Source organism: Grammomys surdaster, unplaced genomic scaffold (assembly GCF_004785775.1).
Source record: "Grammomys surdaster isolate TR1022 unplaced genomic scaffold, NIH_TR_1.0 348, whole genome shotgun sequence".
Lineage (NCBI taxonomy): Eukaryota > Metazoa > Chordata > Mammalia > Rodentia > Muridae > Grammomys > Grammomys surdaster.
In genome coordinates, this window is record NW_021604767.1 from 321,487 (window position 1) to 346,512 (window position 25,026).

General features: G+C 40.6%; 1 protein-coding gene across 3 annotated transcripts in view; it reads right to left on the minus strand.

The window, feature by feature from the left end:
- Positions 1 to 25,026, minus strand: part of Utrn (utrophin) — a 429,847-nt gene that overhangs the window by 293,144 nt on the left and 111,677 nt on the right. For all 3 annotated transcript variants that reach the window (XM_028779235.1, XM_028779234.1, XM_028779233.1), the window contains exons 24-33: positions 24,667 to 24,822; positions 19,708 to 19,878; positions 17,430 to 17,609; positions 15,286 to 15,420; positions 13,401 to 13,550; positions 11,254 to 11,415; positions 10,221 to 10,349; positions 9,216 to 9,389; positions 7,590 to 7,745; positions 5,103 to 5,273 (exon numbers count right to left, since the gene is read on the minus strand). In XM_028779235.1, the coding sequence (XP_028635068.1) occupies positions 5,103 to 5,273; positions 7,590 to 7,745; positions 9,216 to 9,389; positions 10,221 to 10,349; positions 11,254 to 11,415; positions 13,401 to 13,550; positions 15,286 to 15,420; positions 17,430 to 17,609; positions 19,708 to 19,878; positions 24,667 to 24,822 (1,584 nt within the window). The remainder of the gene's footprint in view (positions 1 to 5,102; positions 5,274 to 7,589; positions 7,746 to 9,215; positions 9,390 to 10,220; positions 10,350 to 11,253; positions 11,416 to 13,400; positions 13,551 to 15,285; positions 15,421 to 17,429; positions 17,610 to 19,707; positions 19,879 to 24,666; positions 24,823 to 25,026) is intronic.

Here is a 25,026-nt window from a genome sequence, read left to right on the forward strand (position 1 = left end):
TTAATGTTTCTAAATCTACAAACACATCATCAAAAAGGTAGGCAGTTAACAAAGAGCATACATGGGCTGGGCCTAGGTACCTGCCCATATGGAGCAGATGTGCAGCTTGGTCTTCATGGGGGTCTCACGACTACTGGAGTGGGGGCTGTCCCTGACTCTGTTGCCTGCCTGTGGATCCTGTCCCCCTAACTGAGCTGGCTTGTCTGGCCGCAGTGAGAGAAGTTGTACCTAGTCCTGCAGTGACTTGATGTGACATGGTAGGTTGGTACCCAGAAGGGGCCACCTCCTTCTCAGAGGAGAAGGGTAGGGGGATAAGAGAAGGGGCTGTGTGAGAGGGGGCTGCAATCAGGATATAAAGTGAATAAATAAATAAGCTAATAAAAAAAGAAAAGATGGTGGCGATGTGTCACACCAACACTCCTCCCACCTCACTGATGAAAATGTGCTGGGTGCCCCGCTCCTCCCACCCCACTGACGAGAATGTGCTGGGTGCCTCCTACATGTCACCCTGACTACGCCAAACCTGTAAAAGGTCGAGTTGGGAACTCAAGATTATATATTTCACAGGCTTACCATTATTTACAGTCTGTCTTTAAAAATGATAGTTAGCAAAAAATGGAGCTTATGAGACCAGAAAGAAGGATCATTAAATATTAATACATACAACTCAATAACAGCCATATATATAAAAGCAATTGGTAAAAAAAGAAAATGTACATTTATATGATAATAAAACAAAATAATATATAAAAGATGCATTATAGATATATATATAAATATATACACAGAGAAAAGCAATGTTTATAAAGGCAAAAATTAAGATATTATGGGGAAAAGTAAAAGAATTCAGAAGTTAGGAAATAGGACATAACATTTAGTAAGGACTGCTGTGGCGGTGCACGCTGGTAGGATATGCTAAAGAGGCAGAAGTGAGAGAATCACCAGGGGGAGGTCGGCCCAGGCTACACCTGAAGTTGACCCTATACATTATATGTGTGTGTGTGTGTGTGTGTCTGTATGTGTGTGTGGTGTGTGTGTATATATATATAAGCAATTAGTAAAAAGAGAAAAGAAGATGTGTATGTATGGTAATAAAACAAAATAATATATAAAAAATGCATATAAACAAAGGCAAAGGCATTTGCTGAACAAGTCTGGAAACCCAGGTTCGAGCCCCAGAAACCACAAAAATGTGGAAAGAGGAATCTAAATTCTGAAGTTATTCTGTGACCTTCACATCTGTGCCATGACACAAATGAACCTCACTCACACATTCCCACACATGCATGTGTATGCACACAGACATGTACATAGACAACAATAACAACCAGTATCTGCTTTATTTTTAAATGATTTCACAAGGCTGGCAGAGCACTTGGACAGCGCGGTCTGTGTGTTTGGATGAGGACCAGAGAGAGGGATGTGGAAGGAAAATGAACTTGAAGGTCACTAGTGTATTCTGACTGACTGGAGAAGAAAAGGAGCAGCTTTGATTTTGTTAACTCTGACCTTTGTTTAGCATGCCAAAAGTAATTCTTCTCTTCCCCTGGACCGTTCCAGCTCTTTCCCCTGCTCCAGTCCCTTCCCCTGCTGTCTTTCCTTTTCTTTTGAGACTGAGTTTCACTATGTAGCTCAGAGTGGTCTTGAACCCTTGACGCCTCAGCAATCAAATGTATATATACAACAATAACAAGATCAAATAAACAACCGAAATAGTAGGCTTGTCTAACATACACTAGAAAACAGAGGAAATGACAAATTGTCACGCTCATAGTTAGCTTTTGTTAGACTTTATTTTGGATCCAGCCCCCACAGAAACAAAGGCCAAAATATATAAATTCTCACCTAACAAATCTAGAGCTTTGAAGTAAATCAACACAAAATTTTACTTTTTACAAATTTGGGAACCATTACTATAAAAATACATAAGACACGAAGAGAATCAAAAAGAGAAGGACCCTCTAATAAGAATTAAAATAGCTAATGAAATGATATCACTCAGCAGTTTGGGAACTGGGGGAGGGTAGAAAACCAGAAATGTATAACAGAAAACAATAATAAGCATATATTAACTACTGTGTTAGACTAGAGGAAAACAACTTATGACTCAAACAACTCTATCAGTTCATTCATTATTTGGTGAGAAGTTCAGAGCCTCTCTCCTAACAAAGAGCAAATTAACCTCTAAGGATTCTACATTACAGGTGAAGGGAGGACACACTACATAAGATCATAAAGAAACTCTATAGAACATGGGAGTTCTGAAACTGAAGGCAGCAGTAACAAGGAACGGATTACTCCATTCTGTAAACTCATACTTAAGTGTTTATTTAAAAAGAAAAATGGCAGAAAGTAAACTACAATGGGAAAGAAAGGAAATTTTTTTTATACTACACAAAGCAGCAAGCAGTAATAAGCCTGAAGAAGAAATCAAAATTAGCAGACCAATCTGGAGATTTAAAAATGGTCAAAACTACAGGAAAAGTATTTTTCATAAGAGGCTACAGATGGTCTGTACACTATGGAAAAGGTTCTAACAGAATGCTCCGAGACAGTGCTTGCACGCCACTGTCAAATGTATTCTCAAAAATCCAGGGAGGAACTGATGCACATGTGGTACTTGTAATGTCTACGAAGTCAGTACTAAAGCACAGACTTGAAGCGCACACGAGACTTTAAAATGGCTGTTTCCGGCCTGAGGATTTTCCAGCTACTAAAACACATTCAGGAAACAATTATAAATGTATGCTGAAAATCAGCCACAGGAATGTTGTTCATAGAACTGTGCATAATAACGAAAATGGAGGGCAGTAAACTAAATGGCCATGAGTGAAAGAATTAGGCAATCAAAACAAACAACCGAAATAGTAGGCTTGTCTAACATACACTAGAAAAACAGAGGAAATGACAAATTGTCAAGCTCACAGTTAACTTTTGTTCAACTTTATTTTAGATCCTAAGCACAAACTGTGACTTTAGCAACTCAGAAAGCCAAGGAAAGTTTGTGAGTTCTGGGAAATGGTGAAAGTTGTAGAGTTAATAAGGAAAGAAGACAGTATGCCCAGGCCCTGATGGCACTGGCCTGGAATCCTCACTGTCAGGATGCTGAGGCATCAAGGGTTCAAGACCACTCTGAGCTACATAGTGAAACCCAGTCTCAAAAGAAAAGGAAGGACAGCAGGGGAAGGGACTGGAGCAGGGGAAAGAGCTGGAACGGTCCAGGGGAAGAGAAGAATTACTTTTGGCATGCTAAACAAAAGTCAGAGTTAACAAAATCAAAGCTGCACCTTTTCTTCTCCAGTCAGTCAGAATATACTAGTGACCTTCAAGTTCATTTTCCTTCCACATCCCTCTCTCTGGTCCTTATCCCAAACACACAGACCATGCATTCCTTTTTCCAAACTATCTTCAAAGCTGGAATGCTCTTTCCAGAGCAACAGGTTGCCTTTCTCCAAGTGTCCCTTCCACTGAGCATTCAGGCAAGTGAGATACATCATTCAGCCCAAGTCCCTTCTCATGGAGCTCACAGCAAACATCTTCAGAGGACAATGGAGAGACTTTGTGTAGCTCATGTTTCTGTAGCCAGTTTATCCTGTAGAGGTTCTCAAGAATGCCTGTGTCTTTCATATGAAAGACTCTGAGGAAAACAGAGGCCTCTATTCAATCCTGTGTCCAGCTCAGAAACAAGAAGCTACACATTAACTCCCAAGTATCAATTTTTCCAAATAGCTAGAAGGAAACTGTGTGTGTGGATTTTTCCTTACATTATGTGATTATGATATCTCCATCAGTTATTTTGTAATAGACAAATAGCTAATTAGTACAAAAATTATTATATGCAATACAAAGACTGAATACTGGGAGAAAATGTCATGATTTTCAAAGTGGTTAATTTTTTTCTGTTATTTCTTTTCTTTTTTTGAGACAAGGTCTCTCTAAATAGGCTGTCCTGGAACTCTTGAACACTCTGAGGTCTGCCTGCCACTGCCTCCCAAGTTTTGGACTTAAAAGCGTATACCACCATACCCAAATAAGGTGGTTAACTGTTAATATAACATTTTCAGATACTACCTAAGCATAATGGGAAAAAGGTCCTGATGACCCGTAGGAGTTCAGTGCTTCTGGAAGTATTTTATCAGGGCCATGGCGGCAGCTCAGTTGGTAACGTGCTTGTTGGGCAATAATGAGAACCTGAGTTCTGATCCTAAGCATTCATGGAAAAAGCCAGGAACAAAACCAGAATTCTAGCTGGGTGGTGGTGGCGCACGCCTTTAATCCCAGCACTTGGGAGGCAGAGGCAGGGGGATTTCTGAGTTCGAGGCCAGCCTGGTCTACAGAGTGAGTTCCAGGACAGCCAGGGCTGCACAGAGAAACCCTGTCTCGAAAAACCAAAAAAAAAAAAAAAAAAAACCAACCAAACAAACCAGAATTCTAGCACTGGGAAAACAGAGGAGTTTGCTAGCAAACCCAGCCAAAGCAGTAAGCTTCATGTTCAGAATGAGAGTTTCTCCCAGAGAAAGCAACTGAGAAGGACATCTGACACCAACCACAGGCCTCTACACACACACACACACACACACACACACACACACACACGTGCACACACATATACACTCACAAGAATCTCCCACACACTCACAAATACATGTTTACACTCACACAAAAACACATATACACATTTACACTCATACTCACAAACACACATATGCATGCACACACATTCATACACACACACAGACACACACATACACATACACACAAAGTACTGTTAAAATGCCTGGTTTAGCTGAACATAGTTGCATACAATGGTGACTCCAGCATGTGAGAAGCTAAGGAAGAAAGACTGCTGCAGATTTTATGGCCAGCCTCTGATATACAATGAATACATGGCAGCCCAGGTTACAGAGAGAAACCTTTTCTGAAAACTAACAAACAAACAAAGTGTATTCAAATGTGCTTGCCAGATCACAGAAGAGGGAAAGAAGGTAACGGAGAAGAGCAGAGGTTACAATGAATAGGAAATAGAGGCAGTGTCCAGCCAGATTGCCCCAAATGAATGCCACAGATGGGACATGTGACAATTCAACCCAACTGAAACTCACTTTAGCCCAGGAGACTTCTGTGTCCAGGTCACCAATCACACCTTCTGATGTGGATTTCTGCACTAGTTCTGCCTCTGTGGCAGAAAGCCATTCAGAGAGGATGGCAGCCTCCTTCTTCATCTTCCTGGAAAGCTGTGAGGCTCTTTCGAGGTCCTGCTTCCCTTCTGTCACCTAAACAAGGGGGTCAAGGACACAGTGAATAAGTCAAGGATGAACAAGGAGACCAAGGACACAATGAGTAAGACACAGTGGGGTTTAACTAAAATCCTTAGCACTAAATCAACAGCACCAGAATGCAGACTTTAAATGGCAAACGCTTGAATTATGCAATGGTTCTCTGACTGACATGCCCAAGCAGCTCCACAAGCATTACCAAACTTAATGCTCACGAAGATTTGTACATCAGGACCAAAAAAATCCACAGCGCAGCTTATAAGGATGCACACTTTCCCTCAACCTCCTCAGTGTGTGCTAAGGGCATCTGCAAGGGACCATATGAGGATGCAAGGCTTTTACCCGACTCTTCATCCCTTCCCTCTTAGTTATACAACCATTCCATCTTGGTAAACATTTTAGACACTCTCATGTCTGCCTGTCTGCCTGTCTGCCTGTCTGCCTGTCTGCCTGTCTTCCCCCCCACCCACGTCTCTCACACACACACACACACACAAAACTTCCCTAAAGACCCATTCTCTACTTTTACCACATGATCAAAGCTACTTCCTGGAGTGTGGTGCTAGGCCTGACTCCTCACACATCTTTGCTAAATTCAATAACAACCCTAAGGCAATGAACATGTTTAAGTGAACACAATATCCACAAAGCCAATGACCGAACACATCCTTGAAATACTACCCTCCCTGGCTTCCCAGATCTTGTCGCTGTTGTCCACCTATCACACCTGGTTATTTTATTTACTTTAAAGTTAGTTTTGCTAATTCATACCACTTGGGCAGTGGCTTCATTTGCCCTCACCATATCCTCACCTAGCTAATCTCATCAACCCTGAAACCTTTACCACTTAGATGGAGATGACTCAGAAAATCCACCTGATCAGCCCAGATTTCTTCTCCAGACCTTAGTACAATGGTTCTCAACCTTCCTAACACTGTGACCCTTTAATACAGTTCTCATGTGTGGTAACCCCTAACCATAACATTATTTTCATTGCTATTCAAACCTGTAATTCTGCTACTGTTATAAATCATAATATAAATATCTATATTTTCCAACAGTCTTAGAGAACTCCTGTGAAAGGGACATTCAACCCTAAAAAAGATGCAACTCACAAGCTGAAAACCATTTTAGCTCCTGTATAAGTACCTGACATCTCTCTCAAATGGAGTTAGATTGTCAACACATCACAAATAAGAACAGGGTTTCTGCATGCCTCTCTGTCTTTCCTACTATCATCCCAATGTTCCAGTGATGGCATTGCAGTCATCCATGGAAGCAAACCTAGAGCATAAGAAAGATGATGCCTTACCTCTCCCTCTCCACCACCACCAGACTAATGTAGCACCAAATACATACCAGCCAAGCTCTAGGTAAAATGATAGAGCCAGACACCCACATCCTTCTGACCCACATACCCTCACACCTCCACACTCGTGGTTCTTTCTATCTCCTCCCCGGAGAGGTATACCCTGCCCCTTGCTGCCACAGGGCCTTTACATAAGCTGATCCCTTACTTCACCATGGTTACTCTGACCTGTCCATAAGATCTCAGTTTATGCCACACTTCCTCAGAGCTTTCCTATCCCAAGTCTGAGCCTAATATTCAATCAGCATGGAAGAATTAAACAACTACCTAAGCTGGGCATCATGGTGCACACCTTTAATCCTAGCACTAGGGAGGTGGAGGCAAGTAGACCTCTGAATTAGTGACCAGCCTGATCTACATAGCAAGTTCCAGGGCAGCCAAAGCTACATAAAAGAGAGACCCTGTCTCAAAACAAACAAAGATAACACTATCTAAACCGGTTTTTCAGTATAGCCAGGTTTTGTTTTCAGATGTTCTTTGAACTATAAATTTCAGGGCAAACCCTCAAAGTCAGAGGACAATTTTTCTATTGGATCCAATCAGGTAGAGCCAGTCACAGAAAATGGTCTACAAACTCTTAACACTCATTCATTAAAGTACATAATGGACGCTTTTAAGTCTTGGTAGACTACTAAGAACTACCTACCACCAAACATTTATTAGATCCTGACATGTTATCACACCTCAGTTAACTATTCAATTTAGATATGCAAAAGCAAATAAGTTTTACACAGAGACTATAACCTTAGAATAACTTACAAGATGTCAATGGCCATGGAAAATATAATTATTCTGTATTGAATAGTCTAAAAATATTTATATAACTACTAATGACTATACTATTGATATACATGTAAAGATTAAATTTGATAAATATTGGGAGAGGAAGTGAGAGATAAATAGAGAGAGAGAGAAAGGGGAGAAGAGAGAGAGAAATGTCCCACCTGTGCGCCCAGGTCATTGTAGAGAACTTTCAGAGATGTAAGCTGTTCATCCATGCTTTTCGGGTTGTCTGTCTGTTGCTTCTGGACAATGTGCCTCCCTGTTTTGATTACGGTCTCAACTTCGAGTTTGACTTCACTCAACGTTTTATATAGTTTCTTTAAAAGAAAGAAAATTTTTACATTGTTAACAGAAAATTCCCCGGCTGGCATCATTTTAGAACAGAGCTTCTCTGGCTGGGCAGGTAATACCTCAAGCAGGACATCAAAGGGCACACTGTCTGTCTTGAATGTGGTTTGAAGGTTGAATCAAGTGAAGTCAGGATTATAATCCAGATTCTTCAAATCAGATAATAAACTAATAGAGTTTGTGTTTGTTTAAATATAAAACAAGATGTGTGTATTAAATGTCAGTAGAAATCCTGGATAAGGACTCATCGTAACCATGTTTTCTTCAAAAAGTATGGGAAGTTGCAGGATCAGAACTGGAATGTCTCTGTGTGGAATCACACTGTAGGGTTGGCAGGCTGCTCAATAAGAAAGCACAGGCTTACTATGCACAAGATCCTTAGTTCAACTCCCGGCACCAAAAGAATATTCTTTAATCCTAACACCATGACTAGAAAATAGTTGTCTCTGGCAATGTATGCCTGAAGCAATGTGGAATCCCTAGCATTTATTTGTTTCTATTTCTCAGAGAAAACCAATCTACCATAGTGAGTATAATTTATATGCTGAAAATACATATAACACTTTAAAGTGTCAAGAAGAATATGACTCTATGAAATTGGAGATCAACAGGTCAAATTCCAAACTGCCTTCATCCCTGCCACCTTGAATCCCAAAACTCTGTCTAGGCAGCTTATCCATACATGAGCATCCAACTCAAAACACTTCAAGGATACAAAGGCAGTATCTGTGATGTCGAATACAGTCTGCCCCAGTGAGCAAAGAGATGCTTACAACACTTGCATGTGATTCAAATGTCTCCTACCCAAGCATCATTCCACCCACGTAAGACAGAAACCATGGAAATGACAGTCCCACCGAAATGACAGTCCCACCAATATCTTGCCCAGAGTCCTTTAAGAAGATTGCCTGGACCACAATAAGACTAAGTTCAGATCCTCCCCACAACATCATTTAAAACTTTTTCTTCAACTAACAACAAATAATGAAAACAGTAAGGTCTTATTTGTCATTTATTTCTGCCCATCTGAAGTTTAAACTTTGACTTAAATGTCATATTCCTAGCAACACATGTTTTTTTAACTCTGTAATATTCCAGATATTACAGAGACTTCAAATTTATTGTGGAAAGTTTTGCTTCTCAGTTGCACACTGCAGAGGTCTTTCCCACTTTATGTTGTAATTTATGCATTCCTTTGTTTAATACATGTTACTTACGTGCAATCTGCTTCCTTTATCTGCACAAACCATAACCATTGTTTTCACACTCTCCTATTTCTCTTATACTATTTTTTTCTGGGATAGCCACATTTCTTATTGTTCTCCCATGTTCTCCATCATCTAAAATGTGCCCTGAACTAAGGAATAAGAACAGATGCTCGGAACTAAACCTTCAGAGCAGCTCTGGCCATGAGAGCTGACCGTCGGCCTCAGGCTCACCATGCACTTGTCCAAGTGGGTCTGGATGACGTCAGGGTCCACATCCTTCACATCGAGGACATGAAGCTCAGCCTTCACTCCATCCAGCACGCGCTTGCAGTCAAGCATCCGCTGCTCAAAATTCGCAGGCTTCTGGAAGAGCTGGAATTTGGTGGAGACCTCTCGAAGTTTCCTCTGTTTGCAGAGATGACAGTAAGCCATTCACTATCTCTCTTACTAGATATTAGTATAATACATAATGCTGAAAAGCTTTTCAAAAAAAAAAAAAGAAAAGAAAACAAGCCAACCCAGGAAACCCCAGAGAAATTAGGAATGTTCTGGTCCTATAAAACAGTGGTTCTTAGCCTTCTTAATGTTGCAACCCTTTAAGACAGTTCCTCATGTTGTATGAACTCCCTAACCATAAAATTATTCCATTGCTACTTTATAATTGTAATTTTGTGACTGTTATAAATCATGATGTATTATCTGATATTCAGGATATCTGGTATGCAACCCGCAGGTTGAGAACCACTGATTGGTGTCACGAATGAGTAGCACTCAGTATTTCAGTCTCCAAAATAAACTTGGATACAGATGGTATCTCTGGAATGAAAGTCCATTCATTTATCCACCTTTTCCAGAAAATCTAGTTCATGAACATAGACCTCAGATGCCTTCCACCACATTAAGAGAGAAAGTCCATCTCTCTCCACCCACTAAGGACCCAAGTGGTCCTGCATCCCACCCAGACATCTGCCTCTGTGGTCAAAGAGTCTACACAAAGCCAACTGCTAGGCTGAACTCATTCTCTCTTCTGAACCAATTATTAAAACTCGCTATGTAGCTACCCAGCTAACAACCTGCTCCTGCTGCCATGAGGCACAATGAGCCTTTAACACTCCACTCCCATCCCACTGTTTGAATCACAATACAGAGCAAGGGTACCCAAGTACTCAAGCCTTTCTGCTTTTCTTTCGTATACTTCCCTATTCTTGCCATGCAAAGGGGAAGCCTTGTCTTTACCTGTAGCATGTCCATCTGACTTCCTCCTCTAGGGGACCTGCCTTCAGGGGAGGTCGGGGGCTGGGAACGGACATTCTTTCTCAGCTCCTCCAGGGTGAGCTCATGGGCTGAGATTTCTGCTTGGATCTTCTACCAGGAGGATAAAAAAGGGAGAAAGTGTGTTTTAGAAGTACACAAAAAACCTCAGGATAATGGCTCATGCTTGTAATCCCAGCACTGTAGAACTTGCAGCAGGAGGATTGCTGAGTTTAAGGCTACATACATAGTAAGTCAAGGCAAGACAGTAAGTCTTCATACAACATGTATGCTTTTATACAATAACAGTTTTTATACAGCAGTATGTCTTTATAGAACAACAGCAAAGTACAGAAGAAACAATAAAATGTAGTTGTACAGTATCGGATCCTATATTTAATACACATTAATAAGCTCATGGGACACACGATAATAACAAACTGCTGCACAGTATACCACTGTGTGCCACGCACATGCTAAGGTCTTTGCATGTCATTATTGATGTTCATATGTGATTTATATAGAATAAACTGCCTGAACTAAAAATACTAAAAAAGAAAGCTAAAAAAATAAAGAAAGAAAGAAAGAAAGAAAGAAAGAAAGAAAGAAAGAAAGAAGTCTATTTTCTAATGTACAAACTGTGTAAAAGGAGCTGGACAGACAGCTCAACTGTTAAGAGCACCAGCTGTTCTTCCAAAGGATCTAGGTTCCTTTCCCAGCACCCACAGGGTGGTTTACAACAGTCTAACTCCAGTTCCAGGGGATTTAATGCTGTCTTCTGGCATCCACAGGAAAAAGGCATGAATACAGCGCACCACATATGCACATGTAAGCAAAACACCCATATGCATAAAATAGTAATGAGAAAATGTGTCAAGTTCTCACACAAGGAACAAGCACAGCTCAAAACCAAAGGCTGTTCCATAAAGAGTGCTTGTTCTCCCAGCTCTGGGGGTTGAGTATCCAGCTACAACTGCTCATTCTCAGAACACCAAGGCTCTCGACTTTGCAGCAATACCTGAGCTTCCTGTGGCAGTTGGAAGGCATCGATCCTGTCCGTCAGGTATGTGGTAAGCTGTTTGTCCAGCTCCCCCAGGCTCTCCTTCAGCACCTGAAGCATGTGGTCAGTCTCACGGAGGACTTGGAGTTGCTTCTCCAAAGAAATCTGTTTGCTCTCCGCCTGCACGGAGGAGACATTTCCTTTGTAACTGCTCAGCACAGATATAAATAGCTGAATGTGCTCTCTGGCCATGCAGATTATAATAAAGGACTGGTTCAAGACTGTAGCTCTTCTTATAAATAAATAATAACCATCAATAAGAAGGGTACAAATGTTCTTCTAGTATCTCATGTACACAGCTGCCTAATCTCTCAGTTTTACTTCTTTCTATCAATGTATACTACGACAAAATACAAGTACAAAAAGATCTCCCATAGGACATATAAAACAGAATAAAGTATTTTGTTCCCCCTTCTAAGAAGGACCAAAGCATCCACACTTTGGTTTTCCTTCTTCATGAGCTTCATGTGGTCTGTGAGTTGTATCCTGGGTATTCCAAGCTTTTGGGCTAATATCCACTTATCAGTGAGTGCATACCATGTGTGTTCTTTTGTGATTGGGTTACCTCACTCAGGATGATACTTTCTAGTTCCATCCATTTGCCTAAAAGGGTGGGAAACATCCTCATAGAAGCAGGGGGAAGGGGATGGGATAGGAGCTGGGGCGGGGACCAGGAAAGGGGCTAACATTTGAAATGTATATAAAGTAACCAATAAAAAAAAAATAAAAATGTGTATTTTAGGCACAGTGGCTAAGAGTACTTGTTGCCCTTGTAGAGGATGAGGGTTTGGTTCCCAGCACGGTAGTTCACAACCGTCTGTACTCCAGCCATAGGAGATCGGACATCCTTTTCTGGACAACATAAGCACCAGACACATACAGGACACTAACATCTATATAGACACTCATATATGTAAAATGTCTTAAACTAAGTAAAATATGCAACTTTTTAATTTTTCTTAATTTACTAGAAATATAAAGAAATTTTAAGAATCACCAATGCCTATCAAAAAAATAAGACATAGTAAGAATGTCTATCAAGTGACTAAATACTTAATTTTTTTCTAAAATTGAGACCAAGTTCTACGGGTGCATGTGAGTCAAAACACCAATTGCCACACATCTTTGGATTACGCTCAATGACATTTATAGTCTAAGCCGCAAGAGCTGCTATTTAGTAATCTGTTATAGCTACCTAGGTCTACTCAACCTTCTGGCAAAAGAACAAGGTCCCTTCTCTTATCATTGATAGGAATATGCATGTTGAGATACAATCTGGACATGAGCCAAGCGATGTAGCTTTCATAACAGTTAATGTCAAATTCTGATGGCCCTAATAGTTCCTAGGACATACACATAGACGTTATTATTCTTAGACACAATTGTAATTATGATTCTTACAGAAAATTACATAATTCACAAACAGAAATAATCTCAAAGTGTTGGAGATCGTGGGTAACTGGGAATTTAACCAAAGGCCTTGTGTGTACTTGGCAAGTGCTTTACCACTGGGCTATATCCAGTATCTGATAAAGTTTTGTTTGGTTTGGTTTTTGGTTTGGATTCTGGGTTGGGTTGGGTTGGGTTGGGTTGGGTTGGGTTGGGTTGGGTTGGGTTGGGTTGGGTTGGGTTGGATTGGGTTGGGTTGGATTGGGTTGGGTTGGATTGGGTTGGAATTGGTTTGGTGAGGCAATATCTTACTATGTAGCCTCACCTGGCTTAGGACTCCTGATGGCAGGCCATTCTGGCCTCAAGCTCAGAGATTTTGTTGCCTCTGCCTCTGCCTCTTAAATTTTTTGATTAAAGGCATATACTACCATGCCTTGTCCTGGCAATTTGAATTTTTTTTGTTTGTTTGATTGTTTAATCAAGTTGTGTCTGACCTACAAATATTAGGTCTATTCTTCTATACTTACTGCAAAGCCCTTAGGCACCCATTAACATCAGCTGCCTGCTTTAACCCCCACCACATGAAAGCATTAACTAATGGGGACTAATTTAGACATTACCAAGTGTAACTAGCACAGAAGCTCCAAGAGAGGGAGCTCTCAGTGCTAGCTTGCGGCTGTAACTACCTAATCCCACTGCGCATGTCTGGTTCTCACCAAGTGACTCAGCTCTTCATAGTGGCTGTTGAAAGCCTCCAGCTTCTCACTGATTATGTCATCCAGGATCCCACCATCAATCAGAGTCTGCCCAAGTTCCCGAATCTGGGTGCGATTATCCGCTGGATGACGCAAAACAGACTCAAGAGCCTGCAGTTGGGCAGAAAAAAATAATAATACATTCACTAGATCTAAATGGATCGCGATCTGCAAAATGCCATTTTAAGTCAAGTATTAATTCCACTTTCTAGAAATCCACTTTAGAAACAAATAATGCCAAAAATTAAGGAAATAACTAAGTCACAAAATTATCCACCATAGATTAACAAAAATCACAAAATTAAAAAAAAACCACTTCAAGAACATGTGATGATAAAATTGCATAAAATAATTTGAATGATTATTAATTTTATGATAAACTCTGAGTGTGAGATATAAAACTACTCTACAAATAAAATTATCTCATTATTAACTACATTAACAAAATTAGAGACCCATTTTCCTACCACATGATATAGAAATACACTAAGGACTTCTATGTATACCATTTTACAGAGATAAGTCCAATTAACCTTATGCACTAAATATTACTCCCATTCTGCAGATGGGAAAACTGAAACCCATCAAGTTTGATTTGACAAACAGGAGTCAATAAAAAGAATTAACTAAGGTTCCAAACTGTTTCCAAAGCTATTAGGACAATAAGTCCTTTGACTGCATTTAGTGCTCTGCAGTATCTGTGCATAAAAGGAATGCTGATAAGAAAGAAAATATACAGGGGCTGGAGAGATGGCTCAGGGGTTAAGAGCACTGACATGCTAATCCAGAGGTCCTGAGTTCAATTCCCAGGAACCATGCGGTGGCTCACAACCATCAGTAATGAGATCTGATGCCTTTTTCTGGTGTGTCTGAAGACAGCAACAAGTGTATTCACATACGTAAGTAAATGTTTAAAAAGGAAAGAAAGAATACACAAAACGTTTTAAAGAACATGGAGGTCACTTTTACTTTTCTCCATTCTCTGGATTTCTAGAGTGTATATTTACGCCCTTACGTTTGTTAGTTGTTTAATGGGTGTCTATCGGGTTCCATACTGTGTCTCTTCCACTCTGCTGTGTTTGAGAAGTGACAGTTCTCCTCCTGCCAAGCATCCATCTTCAGGAAGGTAGCCCCATCCACCTCCACCCCTGGGAATGTCTCTGACTTCCCATTCAGCTGTTCATCAGATCTCAAATTTCCCTACTACTTCTGCACAGGCTTATCCACATTCCCCATTTTCCTAAGCACACTTCCCTGGTTACATTTCAATTCACTTCTCAAGTAATTACCACAGTACTGTGTGTACTCCTGGGCTCGAAACTTCGGACCGAGGAAGCCTGTGGGATATTCTTGGCCCCAGGTGCCTGAAGCCCAGCCTTCCCACCCAGCTCCCACAATGGGGAGCCTTCACAAATGCACATATCAGCCTGCATTAACTTCACATCAGATGACAATGAACTAGAAGCCACCTTAATCATGATTCATGTCATAGTCATAAGTACAAGGAAACAAATCAGGGTTTGTCCAGAGCATGGTGAAATGAACTGGACCCCACTAGCGACCATTTCTGTGTGTAAAATGCACTCATGTAGCTCCAGCCTTACAAAGCTGATTATAAAGAGTCCCCAGGGGCTGATGAAATGGCTCAGTGGGTTAAAAGGAGCAAGGGGGAAAATAACTTTTATAAATTGTGCTCAGACCTCAACACACATCCTAATGGATGGATAGATAGATAGATAGATAGATAGATAGATAGATAGATAGATGATAGATAGAGAGAGAGAGAAACAGTACATCTGTCCTCATCACAGCGAAAACGACTGTGGCTCAGACATCAGGTGCCAACCTCCAGAGCTTCCTGAACAGCTTCTGCCCTCTCAGGCAGGGTCTCTGTGCTCCTCACACGCTCCTCCAAAGTATTCAACCACGTGGTTTCCAGATCCAAATAGTGAAGCAGCTCCACCCAACAAGACCAGACCTCCTAAAGAATGTGAAGGGAAAATTAAAACTGAAGAGAAGCCATAACCATACGTTATCCCTTCGATCAATGAGAATTCCATTTCAGTGAGAGTAATATACAGGAATTCAGAAACCAGTGAAGCTAGAATATCAAATACATGAGACAAAAGTAAATTTTCAATAAACCAGGAATGATTAAGATGGCGGGAAAAGGACAAAGGGAAAAGAGGCTGCCTTGGGCCTTGGTTTCCATAAAAGGAATTCCAAATACCTGGTTAAATGCCAAAAAAAAAAAAAAAACTGAAAAATTAATACAGAAAAAACAGCAGAGAAATACGTTTTTTTATTTTAAAGAGAATGTAACAGCTAGAGATTTAGCTCAGTGTTTACAGCCTATGCTTGCCTAACAAACAAAGACCCTGGGTCTAATACCCAGTAACAACAACAACAACAACACCTCCAGAAAAAGCAAAAGGTAAGAATCATTCATGATATTTTTTATAGAAACTTAAATCTCCTGGGACATACCCAATTCCAATTCCTAGATCCTCCTGCTTCTGGCTTCCTGGATGCTAGGTTTAAAGGCATGGAATACCATTGCCTAGCTCAAACTACACAATTTAGACCTGAGGCCTCTACCACAATTTGCTGACTCTTAGTTCAGAGCAAAAGAAGATTTCTAGTCCCCCTCCCCCATTCCTCTTGCAAGAAGCAGACTCAGAAATCTGTTCAGGTCTTGCAAGAATGGAACGGTGACAGAGAAACACTTCCATGATGCAGGCTTGTCTCTAATTAAGTACCTTTCTTACTAATTGGTCTCACTTTGCATATTTATCTCAACACAGTGGATGAGAGCCGGGCATGGGACAGCACACCTGTAATGCCAGCCGTGGGACGCAGAAGGAGAAATGACCACTGCCAGTGTAAGTCAGCCTCATCAACACAGTGAATTCCAGGTGAGCCAGGGCTGCTTCCAAAAATCCCGCCTAAAAACAGCTAACCAATGAGCTAGATAACAACCACGGAATGAGTAGACTTAGTTTAAATCTTTCCACTGCATTATCAGAATTCACAATCATGTAATTGCTTGTTACAGGGTGTGTTTCATTTAAATTAGAATAACTCAAAATGCTTAAATCTTTTGACCAGATTTTATTTTTAAGCTAGGAAGATGAGAAAGCACGTCATTAAAATAATCCCACAGAATAATCTAGATCTGATGCTCGAGAGATGGCTCAGTGGTTAAGAGCACTGTCTGTTCTTCCAGAGGCCCTGAGTTCAATTCCCAGCAACCATATGGTGGCTCACAACCATCTGTAATGGGATCCGATGCCCTCTTCTGGTGTGTCTGAAGACAGCAACTGTGTACTTATAATAAATAAATAGATAGATAGATAGATAAATCTTTAAAAAAAATGAATTGGAATGATCTAGATCTTCAGTCTAATGAACATCAGGATTGTTTACCTAAAATTCAATAAAATCTCTGTATACTGAAGTTCTTTTTCCCTTCCAGTAAACATTAGACACTACTCAAAATAAAAATAGATAAATAAATAAAAAATAAATAAAACCGTGAATTCCTATCTGTGTAGTCGGCTGTGTAAGAGAGCAGGCAGGATTCTTATGAGGCAGTTGGGAAGTTGGGGATTGAAGGAGGCTCTGCGGCTCCTCCATGACCCGAGAACACTGTGAGCATACACCACTAGTAAAGCCTGAAAGGGACCAATTACTGCTTCTGAACCTCCTGAGAAACGCAGGCAGGTCTTGGTCTCCTTTTAAAACTAAACAAACAAACAAACAAACAAACAAACAAAAATCTCAGTTTTACCGACTTGATCAATAAAAATTACTTTTATAATCCTATGTTTGACAAAGCAATGGAGGGTTTTTTTTTTTGTTTATTTGGGTTTTTTGTTTTGTTTTGTTTTGTTTTGCTTTTTTTTTTTTTTTAAATAAGACAGGGAAATGCCCATTGCACGGCAGAGCCGGGATCTCAGGACGGTGCCCCTGGCGGATATAAGCTCTTACCTCTAGTGTGTGGCACTTCCCTCGAATTCTATTACAGAGAAGCTGGTAGCTCTCCAGCACCTCATTGAACTCCGATGTCAGCTCCTGGCCACCAGAGGGCACCTTGGCTGCCACCAGCTGGATGCTGTCCTTCAGAATTTTCACCCTCACCTCCTTCTGTAGCACATCCTCTTTTGCCCTCTGTCCCAAGAAAGGAGCAATTTGAAACATGGTTGGTTCTCTGTGACCAATATCTTTCTTTAAAAAAATTAATCCAAAATTAAAACACCTAAATCATTCTATATGCCTGAGGAGAAAACTATTTAAAAAAAAATTATGTAGCCTGAGTTTTGTGAAAGAAGAATGCTAAAAATAAAATCTCAGTCTTCTAGTTTTAACTCCCAGTGCCTACAACATTTTCTTTTAATAACACCAGAGTTTAGAGGCCAGTTATCCTAAATAGTGTCTGCTGACAAGATATATTTTCAAATTCTGGGCCGAGTAAGAATCTAAAGGAATTCATTTTAAATGACCACTGGATGCCTGAACACATTAAATTGAAATAAATAAACACCCTCAAAAACGCCAGGATACCACGGCAGTGTCATCTATTAAAATGTCCCACAAATCCTTGTTAAAAACATTTTCCTCCTAGAACATGGGTCCATCCATCCTTCCAGTAATGAAGATGAAGAAGTTCCACTGGACAACCTGATCCAGAAATAGCTGCTTCCTGGCTTTCCATCTGTGCTCAAGGTGCTTAATCTCATATGCAAGAAAATCTACCTGCAGCCGGCTTTAACTTCCCCCCTTTAGCTTGCTTTATTGCTTAATGGGTTTCAGCTCTCCCAGGGTGAGGGAAAAGTAATTAAGTGTAGTGGCTTTTAAATTCCTTATGGCTGGTTTGAAGAATAAAAATAAATAGAGTGCTGCCCAATCAGAGGTTTTAATCTCAGTTTTCTTCACTGTCAACTACAATGGCTTTTAAAAACTACCAAACTACAGTTCCAACAGTGTGAGTAATAAAGGAGGTAGTCGTTCTTTATATGGTAGACGACCTTTAAATATTTGTGATACTAAAAATACTTTTAAATTTTTTCAAAACAAGCTACATAAAAATTATATATATGTATATCCCTCAACACAGATTAAATAAGTCTCTTTTCATATGTACTGACTCAAGATAGCATGCATGAATGTCACATAGAATCCTTTTAAAGACTACCCACACAGAAAAGCTTGCCTTAGATATACTAGTAGTTAACAGTGAGGTAATCATATACCACGTTACTTGACCTTTTACAAAGAGAAGGGTACATCTTCTTTAAAAAAAAAAAAAAAAGACAAGGTTTCTCTGTGTAGCCCTGGCTACTCTGGAACTCACTCTGTAGACCAGACTGGCCTTGAACTCAGAGATCCATCTGCCTCTGCCCCTCTGCCCCTCTGCCCCTCTGCCCCTCTGCCCCTCTGCCCCTCTGTCCCTCTGCCCCTGCCTCTGTAGTCCTGGGATTAAACTTGTGCCCTACTACCACTTGACAAGAAGGATGACTCTTAAAGACAGAATCATGCCCTCAGGATTGAATTATAGTGGAAGCAATGTGTTCTGAGGCCCAGTTATTTCCTTATTCAAGAACAACTACTGACACAGGAATAGACGTGTCTGGAACCACAGCCTGTGATTCTAATTTATCTTTACCTTATCTTCTCTCTATACTCTGCTTCCTGTTCCAAGGACATTCTGGGGTTCTCTTGCACCCAATACTGACTCTACACCCCCTTGCCTCCTACTCTCAGGACATTCTGGGGTTCCCTGGGCATCCAGTAATGACTAGAATCAAACCCACTAGAACTAGGATAACCTTAAACCAACTTGTGAAGCCTCCTTTGCTCCTTACCAAAAATTACACTTCCTGGAAACAGTGATAGAAGTCACACAGCACTGGGACTATAATTAATACCACAAAATATACACCAAGAAACTGCTAAAATGGTAATAATTTATATTATATGTGTTTACTGCAAAAAGAAAAAAGAAAAATCACAGTTTCACCTCATAACCCTTCTTTGAAACTCTGAGCTACATAACTATCCACAGGAATTTCCCAGCATCGATCAACTCTGGATGGACTTGAACCAGTGGACTGGTGTCAGCCTCCTCTCCCAGCTGAAATCACCACAGCTGCTCTTCACTTACTCCTACTGTGAGAGCAGACTTGTCCACATGGTTCTGTGTAGTGTGATAGCTGAGAGACCAACAGACTAATTAGTGTGAAGAGGAGGGTTGGGAGGAAGGCCTCACCTTCATTTCCTCCACCGCACTCTCGAGTTCTTCTGGAGATTTGTACTCGAAGTCTCTCTCCAGGTAGTCCTCTTCAGCCTGAGCCATCCACTCCTGCATCTCGGCCAAATCCTTTTTCAAGTTCATGGCTTTTTCCTGACTATCTGACAACCTGCTTTTTTGAATAGCAATCTAGGAAGGAAACATCATTCCACTCAGTAAATAAATTTTAATACATTAAATGACAAGTTTTACCCTTTAATATTTAAAGACACAGTGATAAATTTCCAGTCTTATGTTTTAATATTCAAGCAAAACTTTTTAGACATCCTATGCTGGTACTGTGTAAGAAATGATGAAAATACAATGAATTCAGTGAAACATTTCAGATGTGAACCTAACTTGAAGATATCTACTATAACTCTGAAAATAGGGTTCATGGCTGGTGGTTTTTTCTCCCTGGTAGCCTGCACAGTACCTTCCAATATTGTGAAAGGTAGCCAGCAGAAACCAACTTGGTTTCTGACCTTTTAATTCCACATTAAGGTGCTTAACATATAGCAATAAAAGTATATACATCAGGTAAATTAATTGCAACACAGACCATTATATAAAAAATAAACCAGGAAGCAGAATTCCCATAGTGTCCTCATATTCTAAATGAGCCTGGAGCTGGGCATGGTCACACATTCTTATAATGCCAGCCCTTGGGAGGCAGAAGCAGGTGGAGCTCTGTGAATCCAGGGCCAGCCTGCTCTACAGAGTAAGACCTATTCTCAAAAACGTTGTCAAAATTATGGAAGAAAAAAAACACTGAGGATAAAAAGAACTATTAAAAAAGATATCCATAAGACATTAGCCTGTAAAATGTTGGTCAGAACACAGAAGATAGACGCTGGAGAGATGGCTCAGTGGTTAAGAGCACTGGCTGCTCTTCCAGAGGATGCAGGTTCAATTTCCTGGACCCACATGGTGGCTCACAACTATATGGAACTAATTTTCCAGTTCCAGGAAATCCAACACTCTACACACACAGATATACAGATGGACAAAACACTAAGGCACATAAAATAAAGTTTGTTTAAAAAAAAAAAGAACATAGAAGATATATTTGAAAATAGCTATCTGCCTGAATCTGGCTCAGTAACTTTGTGAAGTACTTCTGAGGAGTCTGGAAATATTTTCAGAGTTCCTCACCTAACCACAAACTCACTTAAGCTGAAAGACACCATCCTGTCACACAGGAATAGTACAACCTTCCCCTGACATGTCCAGTAGCCTGCTCAAATTACATGTCTGAGTGGAGGCCAGAGCTGACAGTAACCAGAGTCCAGGACAGGAACAGGATGGGCTCACAGGAATGTGGGTTAAGGAACAGTTAGTGGCTTTCCTGTTCCCTCCCTCCAAACAGAAGCACGGGCCTAAAAATAGACAAGGAACTTTTCTTTCCATGCCTACCCCTCAAGCTGGGGTGTGGCTCTTCTAGGAGAAGCCACAGCATCAGACACTGTTTTAGAACAGTGTTAATTTCTGTCATGATAACATACACGAGACACATTTCTGTGCATTTTTTTACTTATTTATTTTTGTGTGTAGGGGTGTTTTGCCTGTTCATATGGTTGTATACCATGTGCATACAATACCCATGGAGTCCAGAAGAGGGCATCAATATCATCTGGAACTGGAGTTACAGAGTGTTGTGTGCTGCCATGTGGGTGCTAAGAATGGAACCTGAGTCTTCAGTAATATCATCTGGAACTGGAGTTACAGAGTGTTGTGTGCTGCCATGTGGGTGCTGGGAATGGAACCCCAGTCCTCAGCAAGAGCTGAAGGGCTCTTAACTGCTGACCCATCTCTCCAGCCCTAGACATAGCTATTTTTGCTAACAACAATATATATATATATACACATATATATATACATATATATATATTCTCTACAACTTTTTAAATTTTATTAGTGAGTGATATAAACTGTCTAGAACTGATATTTTCTACACAATAGATTTTATATTGTTATGAGCAAGTGAGTAAACAGATGAAAGCGGGATGATGGATATGACAGACGGGAGATGGTGATGGTAGATGACGGATGGATGAAGATGATGGATGGATGTGTGGACGCAGGGAGACAGGGGATACCCAGATGGATGAATGCATGGACTCAGGGAGACAGGGGATACCCAGATGGATGGATGCATGGACTCAGGGAGACAGGGGCTACCCAGATGGATGGATGCATGGACTCAGGGAGACAGGGGATACCCAGATGGGTGGATGCATGGACTCAGGGAGACAGGGGATACCCAGATAGGTGTATGCATGGACACAGGGAGACAGGGGATACCCAGATGGATGGATGCATGGATGCAGGGAGACAGGGGATACCCAGATAGGTGTGTGCATGGACTCAGGGAGACAGGGGATACCCAGATGGATGAATGCATGGACGCAGGGAGACAGGGGATACCCAGATGGATGAATGCATGGACGCAGGGAGACAGGGATACCCAGATGGCTGGATGCATGGACGCAGGGAGACAGGGGATACCCAGATGGGTAGATGCTACATAGTTGCTTATTCCTCAATGTCACTTAGAAACCATGTCCTCTATTTCCTTCAACAAAACCCTCAGCTACTTACAATATCAGATTATGAAGCAGATACAGAAATACAAACTCAGTTAGTGTATTCAGTGATATTACAAGAAGATTATTTTCTTGAGTTTGATCCTGGCATCTTGACAAATACCTATATTGTAATATATGACGATAATTTCAAGTTCCTGTCTAAAGCATATTTTCAGAGATAAAGAGAAAATATAATACAAGGCTAGCTACTGATAAATCATGAAATAGGTCCATGAGTGTTTCTCTAGCATTATTATAATTTTCCTCCTTATTAAAATATGTTCAAAATGAAGATATGGGGCTAAAACAAGAACATAACATTGAATCGTGCCACCATAGGATAACTTCCCTTCCCTCCACCACTGTCTGGTGTCACTTCCTTCCCCAACTCTCCAGGGGATAAACTTTCTCAGGGTCATCCAAAGCCTTACCTGGTCAAAGTTAAAGCTTGATTTTTAAGTGAGATAACCTGACTCATATGCCCCTGGCTTTATTCAATCTCTTACTCACTGGCTTCTGGTTCCCATACCCCAAGGGCACTAAGAATTTAAAATGCTAAAATTTTAAAAATAGGAAAAATAAAAAGCAGCCTCTGCATGAGCAGAATCCTCTCCACCGTCATCCTTTCAGAACAGGGCTCATCAATTTACCAGCCCCTGAGAAGCTTCTCCTCCCAAGTTCTTATCATTCCAACAGAGAGCACCACAATCCACATAGAACACACCATTTGCCAATCTCCCGAGCCACCCAGAGCCATCAGTTTTCCATCTTACTTTGTCCTCCACCCAAGTCCTGTCTCTCTTCCCAAAAGACAGTCCACACATGGTATTTCTTATGACCGCAAACATGATCTCTCCAGCCAAGAGACATCAACTCTTAGATACCTGCAATGACCTAAGTGTTTTCTCTGCTTTCACCCATGACTTCCTGAAGCAAACCCCATCTACACAAAAGCTGGAGGGACCTTAAAGGATTTACCATATGTCACGTCTCTACTCGAGACTCTCAAACTTAAGCCAGTGAGCTCAGCAGGTAAAGGCATTGCAGCCAAGCCTGGCGAACTGAGTTCGATCACCCAGACTCACACAAAGGTAGAAGAGGGCTGAGTCCTGAAAGTTACTCTTGACCTCTATGTGTTCCAGCACACATGTGCGTGTATACACACAATAATAACAAACAAAATAAGTTAAGAAATTTTCAAGACTGCTCACACTAGTTGACATCATTCTTAAAATCAAATCCAGCCTGCTTGGCCCAGTGAGAGGCTATCACACCCTTCCTTCTGACCTCAGGTATTCCTAGTTCCCATATCACTAACTCCCTTTGCTCTCTTCCAGCTACAGCACCCTGGATCCTCAAGAAACACACCCCATTCACTTCCACAGCTGGACTTTAAAACAGGAAATTCCCAGACTGTATGTCTGTACCCAAATCTGGCATGGGCTGCCTGCCTCTTCCTTTATTCAGGAATCTACAGCAATGTCCCAATCTGAGCAACTCCCTGGCCAACCTACTGGAAACAAATCTACCTTCTCCTAACTCTTGGCTGTCCCTCCCTGACAGTTTACCTGCCTCACAGGAATGCAAACACCTCAAAGGGAAACTTGTCCCCTGGTCATGGCTGTGTCCCAGCACACACAAAGAAGCCTGGCAGCAGACAGCGATTAAGAAAATACTACACTGTGGCTGATTAATAAATATCTGCTGGCTAAAAGATTAATAGCTATAATTAGTGGATACCACACTCATATGTCCTCAAGACAAGTGTCATAAGTGAACGTGTGGGGCTCGATTGGAACAAAGAATAGCAAAGTCCTGAGTCTCACTGAGCAAGCAATACTTTCTTAACTTTAAATACATATATTATTTATATTTAAACAATATACTAGTATAATAAATATATATTAAATATACAATACATATTAAATATTAAGATATTCCATATACATCCTATATATTTAATATTAAATCATTAATATATTAAATATATGTTTTTATATATCTATGTATTATATGTATAAGTAATATATAAATAGTTAAAATAAGTAAATTATTATATATATTTAATATATATAAGATGTATATCTTTATATATATATGTCTTTAATATATATTTTATACATATCTTAAAATTAAGAAAGAGTATTGTTTGTGTATATGCATAGATACACACACACACACACATATATATCTCCATGTGTGCATATGTCTGCACATGGGAGCACATGTGTTTAAGTGTGTTTTATGTTTTCCTGTAAAAATTCTGGAGCACTATATTTCAGTTTGGTTTTTCTGGTCAAGAGAAGCCAGTAACAGTGTGTTCCCCTCCTATAGAAGGTGCAAAGCTCACCTCTTTGCTGAATTTCTCCAGTTGAGATTGGTAATCCACTAGTCTTGTCTGTACCCATGTCTTGACTCCAGTGACTGGACACCTCTGAAGGCTAGTCTCTATTTCCCTCATGCTCTTCAGAGATGACTCGATTGTTTCAATTTCATTTGCAAATGTCTGAATACAGGAAAGAAGCCCATGTTAAATCTACTCTCATGTAAGTGGACATCAGTATCACACCCCTCTACCTGGATCCTGCAAATATTTCAAGGGCATACTACCTGGAAGTCAAGATTCTCAGCTACTAAAGAGACGATTCACTTCAAGAAACTTATTTCGCCTGGCATTTAATACAGTCGCTTGCTAAAAATTAAGTTGGAA